Source organism: Chiloscyllium plagiosum, unplaced genomic scaffold (genome assembly GCF_037043375.1).
Source record: "Chiloscyllium plagiosum isolate Xiang-an unplaced genomic scaffold, Cpla_swu_hap1 HiC_scaffold_22, whole genome shotgun sequence".
Taxonomy (NCBI): Eukaryota; Metazoa; Chordata; class Chondrichthyes; order Orectolobiformes; family Hemiscylliidae; genus Chiloscyllium; species Chiloscyllium plagiosum.
Genome location: NW_028270160.1, coordinates 7,742,382 through 7,755,736, shown reverse-complemented (window position 1 = coordinate 7,755,736; position 13,355 = coordinate 7,742,382). Strand labels below are relative to the sequence as shown.

The window sequence follows — 13,355 nt, the reverse complement described above, 5'->3', positions numbered from 1 at the left end:
TCCAACCTAGCTCCCTGAAAGCCTGCCTAACATCCTCAGCGCTCCTCCTACCTATGTCATTGGTGTCACATATAGACAGAGTGGTTATAAAGGCGTTTGGCACGTTTGCCTTCATTGCTCAGTCCTTTGGCTGTAGGAGTTGGGAAGTCATGTTGAGGTTATACAGGACATTAGTGAGGCTTCTTCTGGAATACTGTGTCCAGTTCTGATCGCCCAGTTATATATTATTAAGCTGGAGAGGGTTCAGAGAGATTTACCAGGATGTTGCTGGCAGGTTTGAGATATAAAGAAAGGCTGGAAAGGACAGGACTTTTTTCACTGGAGGGTAGGAGGTTGAGAGGCAACCTGATAGAAATTTATAAAATAATGACAGGTATAGACAGAGTTAATGGAGTTGTCTTTTCCCTCGGACGGGGAACTTCAAGACGAGAGGGCACATTGTTAAGGTGAGAGGAGAAAGATTTTAAAAAAGACATGAGGGGCAAATGTTTTATACAGAGGGTAGTTCATGTGTGGATGAATTTCTTGAGGAAGCAGTGGATGTTGGTACAATTTCAACGTTTAAAAGACACTTGGATTGGTATATGAATAGGAAAGATTTGGAGGGATGTAGGCCAGGAGCAGACAAATGGGACTAGTTTAATTTGGGATTATATTCAGCATGGATTGGTTGGTCTGTTTCTGTGTTGTATGATCCTATGACTATAACAGAAAATCTGGATTTCATGGAAAACACAGACAAATACTTTTTAAGCGAAAATGTTTGTACTTCTTAGTAAAAAGTAAGGAAGGCATTAGATATTTACTGGGGAAAAGGATATGGAAGATATAGACTGTAGGGAAATAGATGGTGACATCTTGCAAAATGTCCATATTACAGAGGAGGAAGTGCTAGATGTCTTGAAACGGGTAAATTCCCAGGACCTGATCAGGTGTACCCTAGAACTCTGTGGGAAGCTAGAGAAGTGATTGCTGGGCCTCTTGCTGAGATATTTGTATCATCGATAGTCACAGGTGAGGTGCCGGAAGAGTGGAGGTTGGCTAACGTGGTGCCACTGTTTAAAGAAGGGTGATAAGGACAAGCTAGGGAACTATAGACCAGTGAGCCTGACCTCAGTGGTGGGCAAGTTGTTGGAGGAAATCCTGAGGGACAGGATGTACATGTATTTGGAAAGGCAAGGACTGATTAGGCATAGTCAACATGGCTTTGTGCATGGGAAACCATGTCTCACAAACTTGATTGAGTTTTTTGAGGAAGTAACAAAGAGGATTGATGAGGGCAGAGCGGTAGATGTGATCTATATGGACTTCAGCAAGGCGTTTGACAAGTTTCCCCTTGGGAGACTGATTAGCAAGGTTAGATCTCACTGAATACAGGAAGAACTAGCCATTTGGATATAGAACTGGCTCAAAGGTAGAAGACAGAGGGTGGTGCTGGAAGGTTGTTTTTCAGACTGGAGGCCTGTGACCAGTAGAGTGCCACAAGGATCGGTGCTGGGTCCTCTACTTTTTGTCATTTACATAAATGATTTGGATGCGAGCATAAGAGGTACAGTTAATAAGTTTGCAGATGACACCAAAATTGGAGATGTAGTGGACAGTTACCTCAGATTACAACAGGATCTCGACCAGATGGGCCAATGGGCTAAGAAGTGGCAGATGGAGTTTAATTCAAATAAATGCGAGGTACTGCATTTTGGGAAAGCAAATCTTCGCAGGACTTATACACTTAATGTAAGGTCCGAGGGAGTGTTGCTGAACAAACAGAACTTGGAGTGCAGGTTCATAGCTCCTTGAAAGTGGAATCACAGGTGGATAAGACAGTGAAGGCAGGGTTTGGTATGCTTCTCTTTATTGGTCAGAATATTGAGTACTGGAGTTGGGAGGTCATGTTGCAGCTATACAGGACATTGGTTAGGCCACTGTTGGAATATTGCGTGCAATTCTAGTCTCCTTCCTATCGGAAAGATGTTGTGAAACTTGAAAGGGATCAGAAAAGATTTACAAGGATGTTGCTAGGGTTGGAGGATTTTAGCTATAGGGAGATGCTGAACAGGCTGGGACTGTTTTCCCTGGGGCTGAGGGGTGACCTTCTAGAGGTTTACAAAATTATGAGGGGCATGGATAGGGTAAATGAGCAAAGTCTTTTCCCGGGGTCAGGGAGTCCAGAACTAGAGGGCATAGGTTTAGGGTGAGAGGGGAAAGACATAAAAGAGACCTCAGGGGCAACTTTTTCACACACAGGGTGGTATGTGTATGAATGAGTTGCCAGAGGAAGTGGTGGGGCTGGTACAATTGCACCATTTAAAAGGCATTTTGATGGGTATATGAATAGGATGGGTTTGGAGGAATATGGGCCAAGTGCTGGCAGGTGGGACTAGATTGGGTTGGGCTATCTGGTTGGCATGGATGGGTTGGACCGAAGGGTCTGTTTCCATGCTGTACATCTGTATGATTCAATGTTTGAGTAGCTTTATTTCTGTATGATACCAGTACTCCCTGCATCGTATACAGTGAGCTGAGAAACTACAAAATAGTTAACCTAATTTTACGTGCAGTCTAAAGATAAAACCAATTTGTTTTTCTAGTTCAAATTTTATTTTTTATTTAATGGACATGAGCAGTGCATTTCCAAATAGGATGGAATTCATCAAGTTATGGCTGAATACTATAAATTTACTGAGCTAATAAAATTCTAACTTAATTTTGGACGAACTAAAGCAGGGTACAACAATGATTTGTTGAGGCAATGTAAATCCAAAAGAGTAAACTCTTCATGAGGTTGTGGAATTATGACTGTATATATGTACTATGCAAATACTAGAACCCAATGAAGCATGATCATGCTATGCAATGTCAGATAAACACAATATCAAACTATTGTTAAACTGGGGAAATATTAATCTCTGAACAAATGTCCTTAGTATATTAACCAGCATGATTTCGATCCTTACAATTCTTGTATTTTAAAAATGAAACCCGAATTAAAAATCAAGCTTACCTGTTTGCAGTTTTGCTGTAATTATTTATTACATTCTCCCTCTCTTTATTTCCCCTCCAAGTGAGTTGAAAGTCAAAATGGTCAGCTATTGATTATCAGCCAAATGTATTAATGCACTTTCTAGAAATACTTTACACCACTGCTGTTAATGTGCTACAAACAAGTAGCAGCCAGCCAAACATTCTAAATATTATGTAAAAGGAAGTGCTAAAACTAATTGTAAAGGATTCTTTATTGTTTTACTGCAAGTTAGAATGCATGTTAGTGTGTTACATTAGTTATTGTCCTGCAAATAATACCCCCAAAAATGTGGGAACTGCATAACTAGTTAACTCGCAGCAAAAAGAGAAATAGCAAGTCAGTGTGTTGGCAGTCATAAAAAAGGATCACATAGCAGAAACAATAATATCTTCCAGGTTTATTATCTGCTATGCATTTTCAGCACTTCAGCTCGATTTGTTTTCTACCTATGCGTTGTGAACACCATTTACTTTTCTACTTGTTCCTGGAATGTCCCCATGCAATAAACATTGAGTGTTGATGTTATAGATCAGAAAGTTGCTAGTTACAAATACAATATCATGAGTGAGACTGGTCCTCCAATGTTCCTGGCCTTTAGAGGTGGTTTTGACCTCAGAATTGCTAAACTTGAGAACTAATTGTTGCAATTGTTTTACATTTTAATACTTGCATTTTTATTTTAGATATTTCCTTTGATCCTGCTTATTGCTAGCTCAAATAAGATTTAAAGCTCAGGTTTTCTGGATTTCATTTCTTTTCCCATAAAACTTAATAACTGTTCACCTCAGTGACAGTGGAATAAGAGTTCCAGATTCCTGGTTGAATTTAAGATGTACACTCTCCAGCTGCCTGGTGCGAATCAATTCATGAGGAACAATAGCAGCAGAACTTTCACTTTCCAAACTATCTTTCCTAGTCCTAGGAAAAAAATAGGAAAACAAATCAAAATTCAAGGGAAAAATTTGAACGAAAACATAATAAAGGATTAAAATTAATTTTGCTACAAGTCAAAACTTTTGTGAAGTTAATTATATTTCAGCATACTGAGGTTTTGACATGAATCTAGTGGCAAAAGACAAGAACAACAAATCAGTAAATGTTTGCAGATTACAATGATGTGAATACTGTCTCTAAATAACCAAATTATATCCAAGTGCTCTCATTAAAGCAGCTCCAGTAAAAAACTCAATACTCACTGGTTTAATGTGGTGCATAAACACAAAAGGAGTCCTAGTTCAGGATTCTCTTAAAGTTAACATGCAAGTTCAGTTGGCAGTTAGAAAGGCAAATGCAATATTAGCATTCGTTTTGAAAGGACTAGAATATAAGAGCAGGGGTGCACTGCTAAGACTCTGGTCAGACCGCATTTAGAATATTGAGAGCAGTTTTCAGTTCCACATTTAAGGTAGGTTGTGCTGGTCTTGAATGGGATGCAGAGGAAGTTTACAAGAATGATCCTGGGGATGAAGGTCTTGTCATTTGAGAAGTGGTTGAGGGCTGTGGGTCTGTACTCAATGAAATTTAGAAGGATGACGGAAGGATCTAATTATACAGAATACTGAGGTTCAGAATACAGTGATGATGTGTTCACTTGTAGGAGGGAAGGGATGACCCTTTAGAACGGAGATAATGAGGAATTTCTTCAGAGGGTGGTGAATTTGTGGACTTCATTGCCTCGGAAGGTTGTGGAAATCAAGTCACTGACTGTATTTAAGACAAAGATAGGTTCTTGACTGGTAAGAGGATCAAAGGTTACGGGGAGAAAGCAAGTGAATTAGGTTAGAAACATATCAGCCATGATTGATTGGTGAACAGATTCGATGGGCCAAATGGCCTAATTCTACTCCTATATCTTATGGTCTGATGGTCTCAACTTCATGATATATCAAACTATAATATATTTGTCAATTCTCTTGGATATTACTTTTCTGATAAAAATGAATTGTGATAAACCAAACCTCAAGTTTGCAACTCAAGTCACACTAACTAAAAGGATCGGTTTTTGTGGGAATTTGTATCAGAATACATGATCAACCTACTGGACACGTGGATTATAAAAATGTTTGTGCAGAATGTCAAAATGTCAGTCAAATACAAATATGTGCTTTAGATACTTTGCCTGAAATGCTACATATGCATTACCATTTATTATATTTGCATAAATGGGGGCATGAGTGGAGTAACAAGAGTGAAACAAAAAAATGTTTAAATTTAAAAGACTGAATGACCAATGTAAACAGAATACTTTCTTCCCCCTCTTTCCACAAAGAAAGCAATCGAAGAACACAGAACATATTGCACTCATGTATTAGTTTATTCTATTGTTCTTCGTGGAAGATTGGTACAGTTTTGAAACAAAAGCATAAATGAAATAAACAATTACGATGTTGAATGCAAAGTAAAGACCAGTAAAGACTTTCATCAAGATTAAAATTAGTGAGATCAGTGTAATATAATTGATAGTGCAATCCTCTAAAAATAAATCTTGGTTTTTTTTTTGTTTAGAGACACTCATGCTCCACTCAAAGTAGTTTGTGCCAATCTGACTTAAACTTGTCAGTGAATTTGTTATAATTATTTTCTGCTACACCCTTCCTGAAAGCATGTTTACTTCTAGTACCTGAATGAAATGAACATTATTCATTTGTGTTTTTAAAAGTTGGAAACATTAGGCTATTTGATCATGGATAGCATTGTAACCACATCCAATTCTTTTGCTAGCATACAGTTTAAGCAGATGCAGTCATGTACTGATTAACTTGCCTGACTTTTCTCCACCTAACCTGGGCAGATTCATAACAACTCCTTTGTGGGACCCCCAATAGTGATACCACCACGGACTGCATGTGTGGATGGCCTTTATGCAACAAAATATCACCAGGTTCTTTACAGATGGTAATTAATTTTGGGTAGGAGGGGTTTGTGAGAGGAGTACAACTGAAGTACAGGTGCAGATTTGCATTTTACAGAGACTGTTGAAGGATTAGGACAGATGTAGTGTAAAGAAGACATTTAACTCCAGGAGGTATATTTACTGCAAAGTCACCATAATCCTACCAGACCAGAAGACTGCTCTTTCATTAGAGAGACGTGACTGGTGGTGGTTTAACCCAAGGGTCCATGTCTCAGGCAAGGGAAAAGGTTGAGAAATAGAGTCCTTCATGGTAACTTCAAATGGTGCGAGAATAAAACCCAAGTGGCTGGCATCACTGCATCAAACCGGCCATCCAGCAAATTGAGCTAACTGACCCTTTCCCCAACAAAACTATGCCTGGAGAGGGAAACACACATTCATCAAAAATATGTACAGTATAAATGGAGTCGTTGGATTTCAGGCGATGGTAAACCAGGAGCAGACAAGCAAGAAATGTAAGGACTTGAAGTCAGGGACAAAAATACTGGAACCACTGTGTCAAAAGATTAGATGATCACCAGAGGGGCGGGTGAGAGAGCATAGGCCAGAGGGAGAGTGAGAGCTGGACGAAAGGTGGGAGAGTGCGTGCTAGCTAAGGGGGAGATTTTTTTGTGGTGTGTGTGTGTGTGTGTGTGTGTGTGTGTGTGTGTGTGTGTGTGTGTGTGTGTGTGTGTGTGTGTGTGTGTGTGTGTGTGTGTGTGTGTGTGTGTACGTGGAGGAGACAATGAACTGAAGTAACAGCAAGAAAGTGAGCATGCCAGACAGACAGTACAAGCTTGATAATGGGAGCACGCCACAGAGCTGTTGAGTAGGAGCTTGATAACGGGAGCAAGATTGGCAGCAGGATTGAGTTACAGCGAGCTGGGCAGTGGGAGTGAACAACAGCAAGCTCAGCAGTGGGAGCGAGCCATAGTGAGTTGGATAGCGGGAGCAAGCTACAGGGAGCTAGGCAGCAGCCACAACCTGTAACTGGCTAGATAGCAGGAGTGAGCGATAGCGAGCTAGGTAGTGGCAGCGAACTAGATAGCAAGAGACAGCACACCAGACAGATAGTGAGAGGGAGGGAGAGGAAACACCAGAGGGAGAGGGGGGGGAGAGCGAGAGAGCGCGCGAGCGCGAGCAATGGTAAATGCTACAGCATTAGTTTAGTGATCACTATTTTGAACATAACGCCTAAAGTGAGGATAAAAGCATATTAAACGTGCCCCAGCTGATTGTTAATTTTACTGGCGAGTGAAAATTTAAAATTGTAAAAAGTTTCAAAATGCAGCCAATTTGAATTGAAACAACCCACATCCATGGTGGATTACATAGGTCATCCATAATTAAGCTAGGGAGTTAAGTATATGGTTGGGTTACATGGATTTTGTTTCCATAGTAGCCAAAAAAAATCAGTATTAAATTATTGAGTAGAAATTTGCTTCAGACATTTATTGTGAATACTTGGGTTTGGTAATCACGTAACAAAAATGTGGGTGAAGTCTTGATTCACCACAACGTAAAATGCTACAGTATAATGTGTTAGTTTCACTTCTGAATCCTGTTTTCTCAAATGACATGTTTGTCATGATTTACTATTCATCAAAACACCTGAGCAATGATTGATTACCACATTAGGAAGTATTAGCTGCTTTTTTTTCCAAATAAAACTCACTTTATATCAGTAAACAATTTATTTTTCTGGCTGCTTCAGGAATTATTATGGGAACAGTCCACTTTACTGACATGAGGCCATGGCCCAAAATTGGAAGAGCTGTTCCACAAATCATTGCCTAACACAGTCATACTCGCTGAATCATACCCTAAATCCAAAATTCCAGATACCTTCATTGCCTTCCCTGGATATTTTCAAATTAGATCAAACTATGGGCAAGGAAATCTCCTGCTAATTATCACATACTGCTCACGATTAGTACTTGTCAATGTTAGATTAGATTACAGATTAGATTACATTACAGTGTGGAAACAGGCTCTTCGCCCCAACAAGTCCACACCGACCCGCCGAAGCCCAACCCACCCATACCCCTACATTTACCCCTTACCTAACACTACGGGCAATTTAGCATGGCCAATTCACCTGACCTGCACATCTTTGGACTGTGGGAGGAAACCGGAGCACCCGGAGGTAACCCACGCAGACACGGGGAGAACGTGCAAACTCCACACAGTCAGTCGCCAGAGGCGGGAATTGAACCCGGGTCTCTGGTGCTGTGAGGCAGCAATGCTAACTACTGTGCCACCGTGCATAATACTTAGATTAAGAACTGAGAGTGGTATAGGCACAGAATGCAACAGAGACTTCAAAACCCACTACCAAGAATTATGAACTGAGCTACCACATCCTGAAGGATATATCTGGAAGTTCAAAATAGTATATGATGGTGGAACCAACAAAAAGAAAAATATATTTGACCTCCCCCTCACCAATCCAACCATGACAACACTGGACAGAGTCCTTGTGGAACTGAAGTATTACCTTCACACTAAGATTACCATCCACTGTGCCACACAACACTGGCACTATATTAAATGGGATTGGTATAGAACAAAACTAGCAACTCAAAACTGGGCATCCATAAGGTGCTGTGAATCATCAGAGCAGCACAATCAGTAATCTCATGGCCAAGCATGTCCCTCCTCTATCATCACGGGATTAACCGAGGAATGTAGGTCTACATTTCAGGAGTGGCACTAGGCATGCCTAAAAATGAAGAGTCAAACTGATGCAAGATACAAACCAGGACTATTGTGCCTGCCAATCTGTGAACATAGCATGCAACAGACAGAACTAAGTGAAACCACATTCAATAGATTAGGTCAAGGCTCTGCAGTCCTACCACATCTAATAGTTATTTAAATGCCTACCAAAATTTGCTAAGTAGAGGAGAAGAACCTACAAATATCCACCATCTTCAATGATGGAGAAGCCCAGCACAAAGGCAAGGCTGAAGCCCAAAGTGCCAAATGGATGATTCATACTGACCTACTGCTGAGGGCCCCTGCAAAGTTGCCAGTCTTCAACTAATTTGATTCAGTCCAAATGATATAAAGAAATGGTTAAGACACAGGTTATCGCAAAGGTCACTGGCCTTAACAACATCCTGGCTGTAGTGCTGGAAACTTGTGCTCCACAATTAGCTGCACTCCTAGCTCAGCTGATCAGTAGATATGGTATCTCTCTGACAATATGAAAATTGCACAAATATTTGGTAATGACCTGACATGTCCTGTCCAAAAAGCATTAGACAAATCTAATCCAACAAATTAAAGCTTTTTTAGTCAACTATCAGCAGCAAAGTGATGCAGATGCTTTTGTCAGTGCTACCAAGCTCACTAGCTCTAATTCAGTTAGGATCACTTCACTTGCAAGCTCATTACTGCCTTGGCCTAAGCATGAACTGAATGCACTCATCCATTCGGTAAGAAAATCTAGCTTTTACTTTGTACAAATTTAAATTAGTTTGTAGTTTATTCTTGGAATTAGACTGAAACCTATATTAAATTCTGTAGCTGTCAGCCTAGAGCAGTGTTTTAGTAAGACTTCCATTTTAAGAGCAGCTTAATTATGAACTGGATCCTCACTATGTGTCAACTAGACCTTTTGTCTGAACAGTACATAAAACTAGCCAACTTAGTGTAATTTCAAACCTTAATATGCCTTACAGGGTGGAAAGGGGAGAGGTATCCTGTTGCTTTTACTTTTCCTAAACATTTCAGGAATTGATCCTTACATCTCTGTAGGAGAAATTGGTTATTTGGTGAGTATCTGGTAAGTGACTACAGTCTATTGTCTTGCTAAGGTTAATAAAACATGTGAAAACATAACAAAATGTGAAACTGAACAGAGTAACTGACCAGTTCCTTTAAACACATTGAGGATGTCACATTGAGGTGTTCATTGTTACAGCATGTGCAAGTTGCTAGATGCTAGAGTGGCTCAAAGCAAACATGTCTGCGGCAAGTATTTGAAGTTCAAGCAGCATCAGCTTAGTTTGAGCTGGAGGCTGAAAACAGATAAACTGAGAGCAGATACAGAAACGAATAAGCATGCTCTGGTAGGCATTACAGAGACATGGCTGCAGGGTGACACTGATTGGGACCTGAATCATGAACAGTGCAGGATAGGAATTTAGGAATATCAGGAAACTAGGGAAGGCTCCATTAATGATGGCATTATTATAACTGAGAGGGATGACATAAACTCAGGAAACCAAGATGTAGAAATAGGTTGGGTAGAAATGAAAAATGATAAAGGCTTAAAGGCAAGACATCACTTGTGGGAGTGGTGTGCAGGCCCTAATGGGAAACACATGATAGGTTGGAGAATAAAAGAAGAAATAATAAGAGCTTATCAGAAAGACACAGTAATAATCAGTGGAAGGATTGACTATGAGGAGTATGTAGAGATGTTGCAGTGTGATATGGATAGGCTAACTGAGTGGGATGATGCAGGATATTATGGATAAATGTGAGGTTATCCACTTTGATAGCAAAAATAGAAAGTCAGATTATTATTTGAATGGCTGTAAATTGACAGAAAGAAATGTTCAATAAGACCTAGGTGTTCTCATGCGCCAGCTGCTGAAAGCAAATGCACAGGTACAGCAGGCAGTAAAGAATACAAACAATATGTTGGCCTTCATAGCAAGAGGATGCAAGTATGGGAGGAAAGATATCTTGCTGTAATCATACAGGGCACTGGTGAGGTCACTCCTTGAATACTGTCTGCAGTTTTGATTTCCTTATCAGAGGAAGGATGATCTTGCTATAGAGGGAGTGCAACAAAGATTTATCCAATTGATTTCTGGGATGGCAGGATTGATGTATGAGAAGAGGTTGAGTTGGTTAGGATTGTATTCACTGGAATTTAGAACAATGTGAGGGGATGTCATAGAAACTTACGGGACTAAACAGGTTAGATGCAAAAAGGATGTGCCCTATGGGGGGAGGGGTGGGGGTGGGGGGGCGGGGAAAGAGAAGGATTCCAGAACGAGAGGTTATAGTTGAAGGTAAGGGGTAAACCTTCTTAGGACTGAGATGAAGAACATTCTTCACCCAGAGTGGTGAGCCTCTGGAATTCACTACCACTAAAACACTGTTTTCAAGAAGGAGGAAGATAGAGCTCCTGTAGCTGAAGGGATCAAAGAATATTGGGTGGGGGTGCAGGTTTAGGATATTGAGCTCAATGATCAGCCATAATCATATTGAATAGTGGAGCAGCCAAATGGCTTACTTTTGCTCCTAATTTCTATGTTTCTATTCTAATCATAGGAGTTCCTAATCTAAAGATAGACTGGGAATGTCAGATTGGGCAAAGGTAACAGGAAAAAGAGAGTTCATAGAATGCTTTCAGGCTAAGTTTTTAAGAACATCATGCTCTGAAGCCAGCCAGAAAGCAGGCTTTACTGGATCTGGTGTTGCAAAATAAGATAGGACTAATTAATGATCTTATAGAGAGAGACACACAGAGACAGAGAAACAAAGAAACAGAGAGAGAGAAAATAAAATGGAACTGAGATTATGTTTAAATTTAAGGGTAATTATAAAGGCATGAAAGCAGAGACAGCTAAAATTAACTAGCGAATTAGTTAAACAATGGATCAACAGAAATGCAGTGGCAGATATTTAAGATGGGATTTCAAAATATGCAGAATACATAACATTCCAATGAGTGAGAAAAATTCTAAGACCCAGCATCCATGGTTAATTAGAAATGTTAAAGATAGTATCAAACTAAAAGTAAAAACATGTAATCGTGCAAAGGTAGGTTTCAGGACAGAAAACATACTAAAAAAATTAATAGAAGGAAAATGAGAACATGAGAAGGCTAGCCAGAAATAAAAGCAGATAAGAGTTTCTATAATATCTAAAGAAAAGATTTCACATTTAAAAGAAGAGTTATGGTGAGCATTGTTCCTGTTGAAAGGGGGACTGGAAAATTAGCAATGGAAAATAAGAAGCTCATAGATGAATTGAACAGGTATTTTGCAATAATCTTCATTGTAAAGGCTACAAGTAACATCACAGAAGCAGGGAGGAAAAGAGGAACTCAGAAAAATTACATACACCAGAGAACTGGTATGATGTTAGTTATTAGAGCTGTCAGCTGACAAATGTTCTGGTCCTGATGGATTTCAGACAGAGGTAGCTAGTGACATAGATGATACACTGGTTTTAATTTTCCAAAACACTCAATTCAGGGATGATCTCATTAGATTGGAAGGTGGCAAATGTAACTAAATCATTCAAATAGGGAGACAGAAAGCAGGTTTGTTAGTCATGTGGAAAATGGTAGAAGCTATTATTAAAGAACTTAAGCAGGACATTTAGATAAGTCCAAGGGAATCAGATAGAGTCAACATGGTCTGATGGAAGGGAAATTATGACTGATCAATTTGTTGAGAGTTCTTCTATGAGGTCACGGGGACTAATTCAGATTCAGTAAGGTGACACAACAAAAGGTCATTGTGCAAAGTAAAACCTCATGATGCAGGAGGTAATATTGTCATGGATAGAAGATTACCCGGATATCAGAAAGCAGAGAGTTTATAGGAGTCTTCTTTCAGGTTGATAAGTTGCGATGAGTGGTATGCCAGAGGGGTTGGTGCTAGGACATTAACTTTTTAATTTATATAAATGACGCAGATGATAAGGGACTGCCAAAAAGACAAATATACGTTGTCTAAGTGGGTAGAGAACTGGAAAATGGAGCATAACATGGGAACATGTGAAATGGTCCATTTTGACAGGAAGAATAAATAGAAGTATACTACTGAATGGTGAGATATTGCAGTGCTATAAGATACAGAAGAATTTTGGTGCCCTCATTCATTAATCATAAAAGGCTAGCATGCAGGAACAGGATATCAATAGGAAATCTAATAACATGTTATTACTTATTGCAAGGTGGATTGAATAAAATAGTAAAAGAGGTTATGCTTCAGTTATACAGGACACTGATGAGACTGAATACACTGCATAGTTTTTGGTCAATGATGATTTTATTTAAAGGAAGTATGCAAATGCATTGGAGGGGCATTTTGAAGATTTATTGAACTAATACCTGGAATGGGTGACTTGTCTTATTAGGAAAGACTAGGCTTGTATCCACCGGAGTTTAGAAAAGTAAGAAGCAACTTGGTTGAAAAATGTTAACTTTGATTTCTCTCCACAAACGTTGCCAGACCTACTGAGCTTTGAGCAAATTCTGTTTTTGTTTAAAGATCCTGAGGGATCTTGACAGTAGATGTAGAGAGGATGTTTCCTCTTGTGGGAAAAACTAGAGTTGGGCTCAATATTTAAAACTCAGGAGACGCTCATTTAAAACAGCTGAGGCAAAAGAAATTCTATGAGGCTCATGTTTCATTGGAACGTTCTTCCTGAGAAGGTGGTTGAAGCAGAACCCTTGAATATTTTTAA

General features: G+C 39.6%; 1 protein-coding gene across 2 annotated transcripts in view; it reads right to left on the bottom strand.

Annotated features, from left to right (window-relative positions):
* sufu (suppressor of fused homolog (Drosophila)) overlaps positions 1–13,355 on the bottom strand; it is a 110,272-nt gene that overhangs the window by 20,168 nt on the left and 76,749 nt on the right. For both annotated transcript variants that reach the window (XM_043713060.2, XM_043713061.2), the window contains one exon: positions 3,806–3,940. In XM_043713060.2, the coding sequence (XP_043568995.2) occupies positions 3,806–3,940 (135 nt within the window). The remainder of the gene's footprint in view (positions 1–3,805; positions 3,941–13,355) is intronic.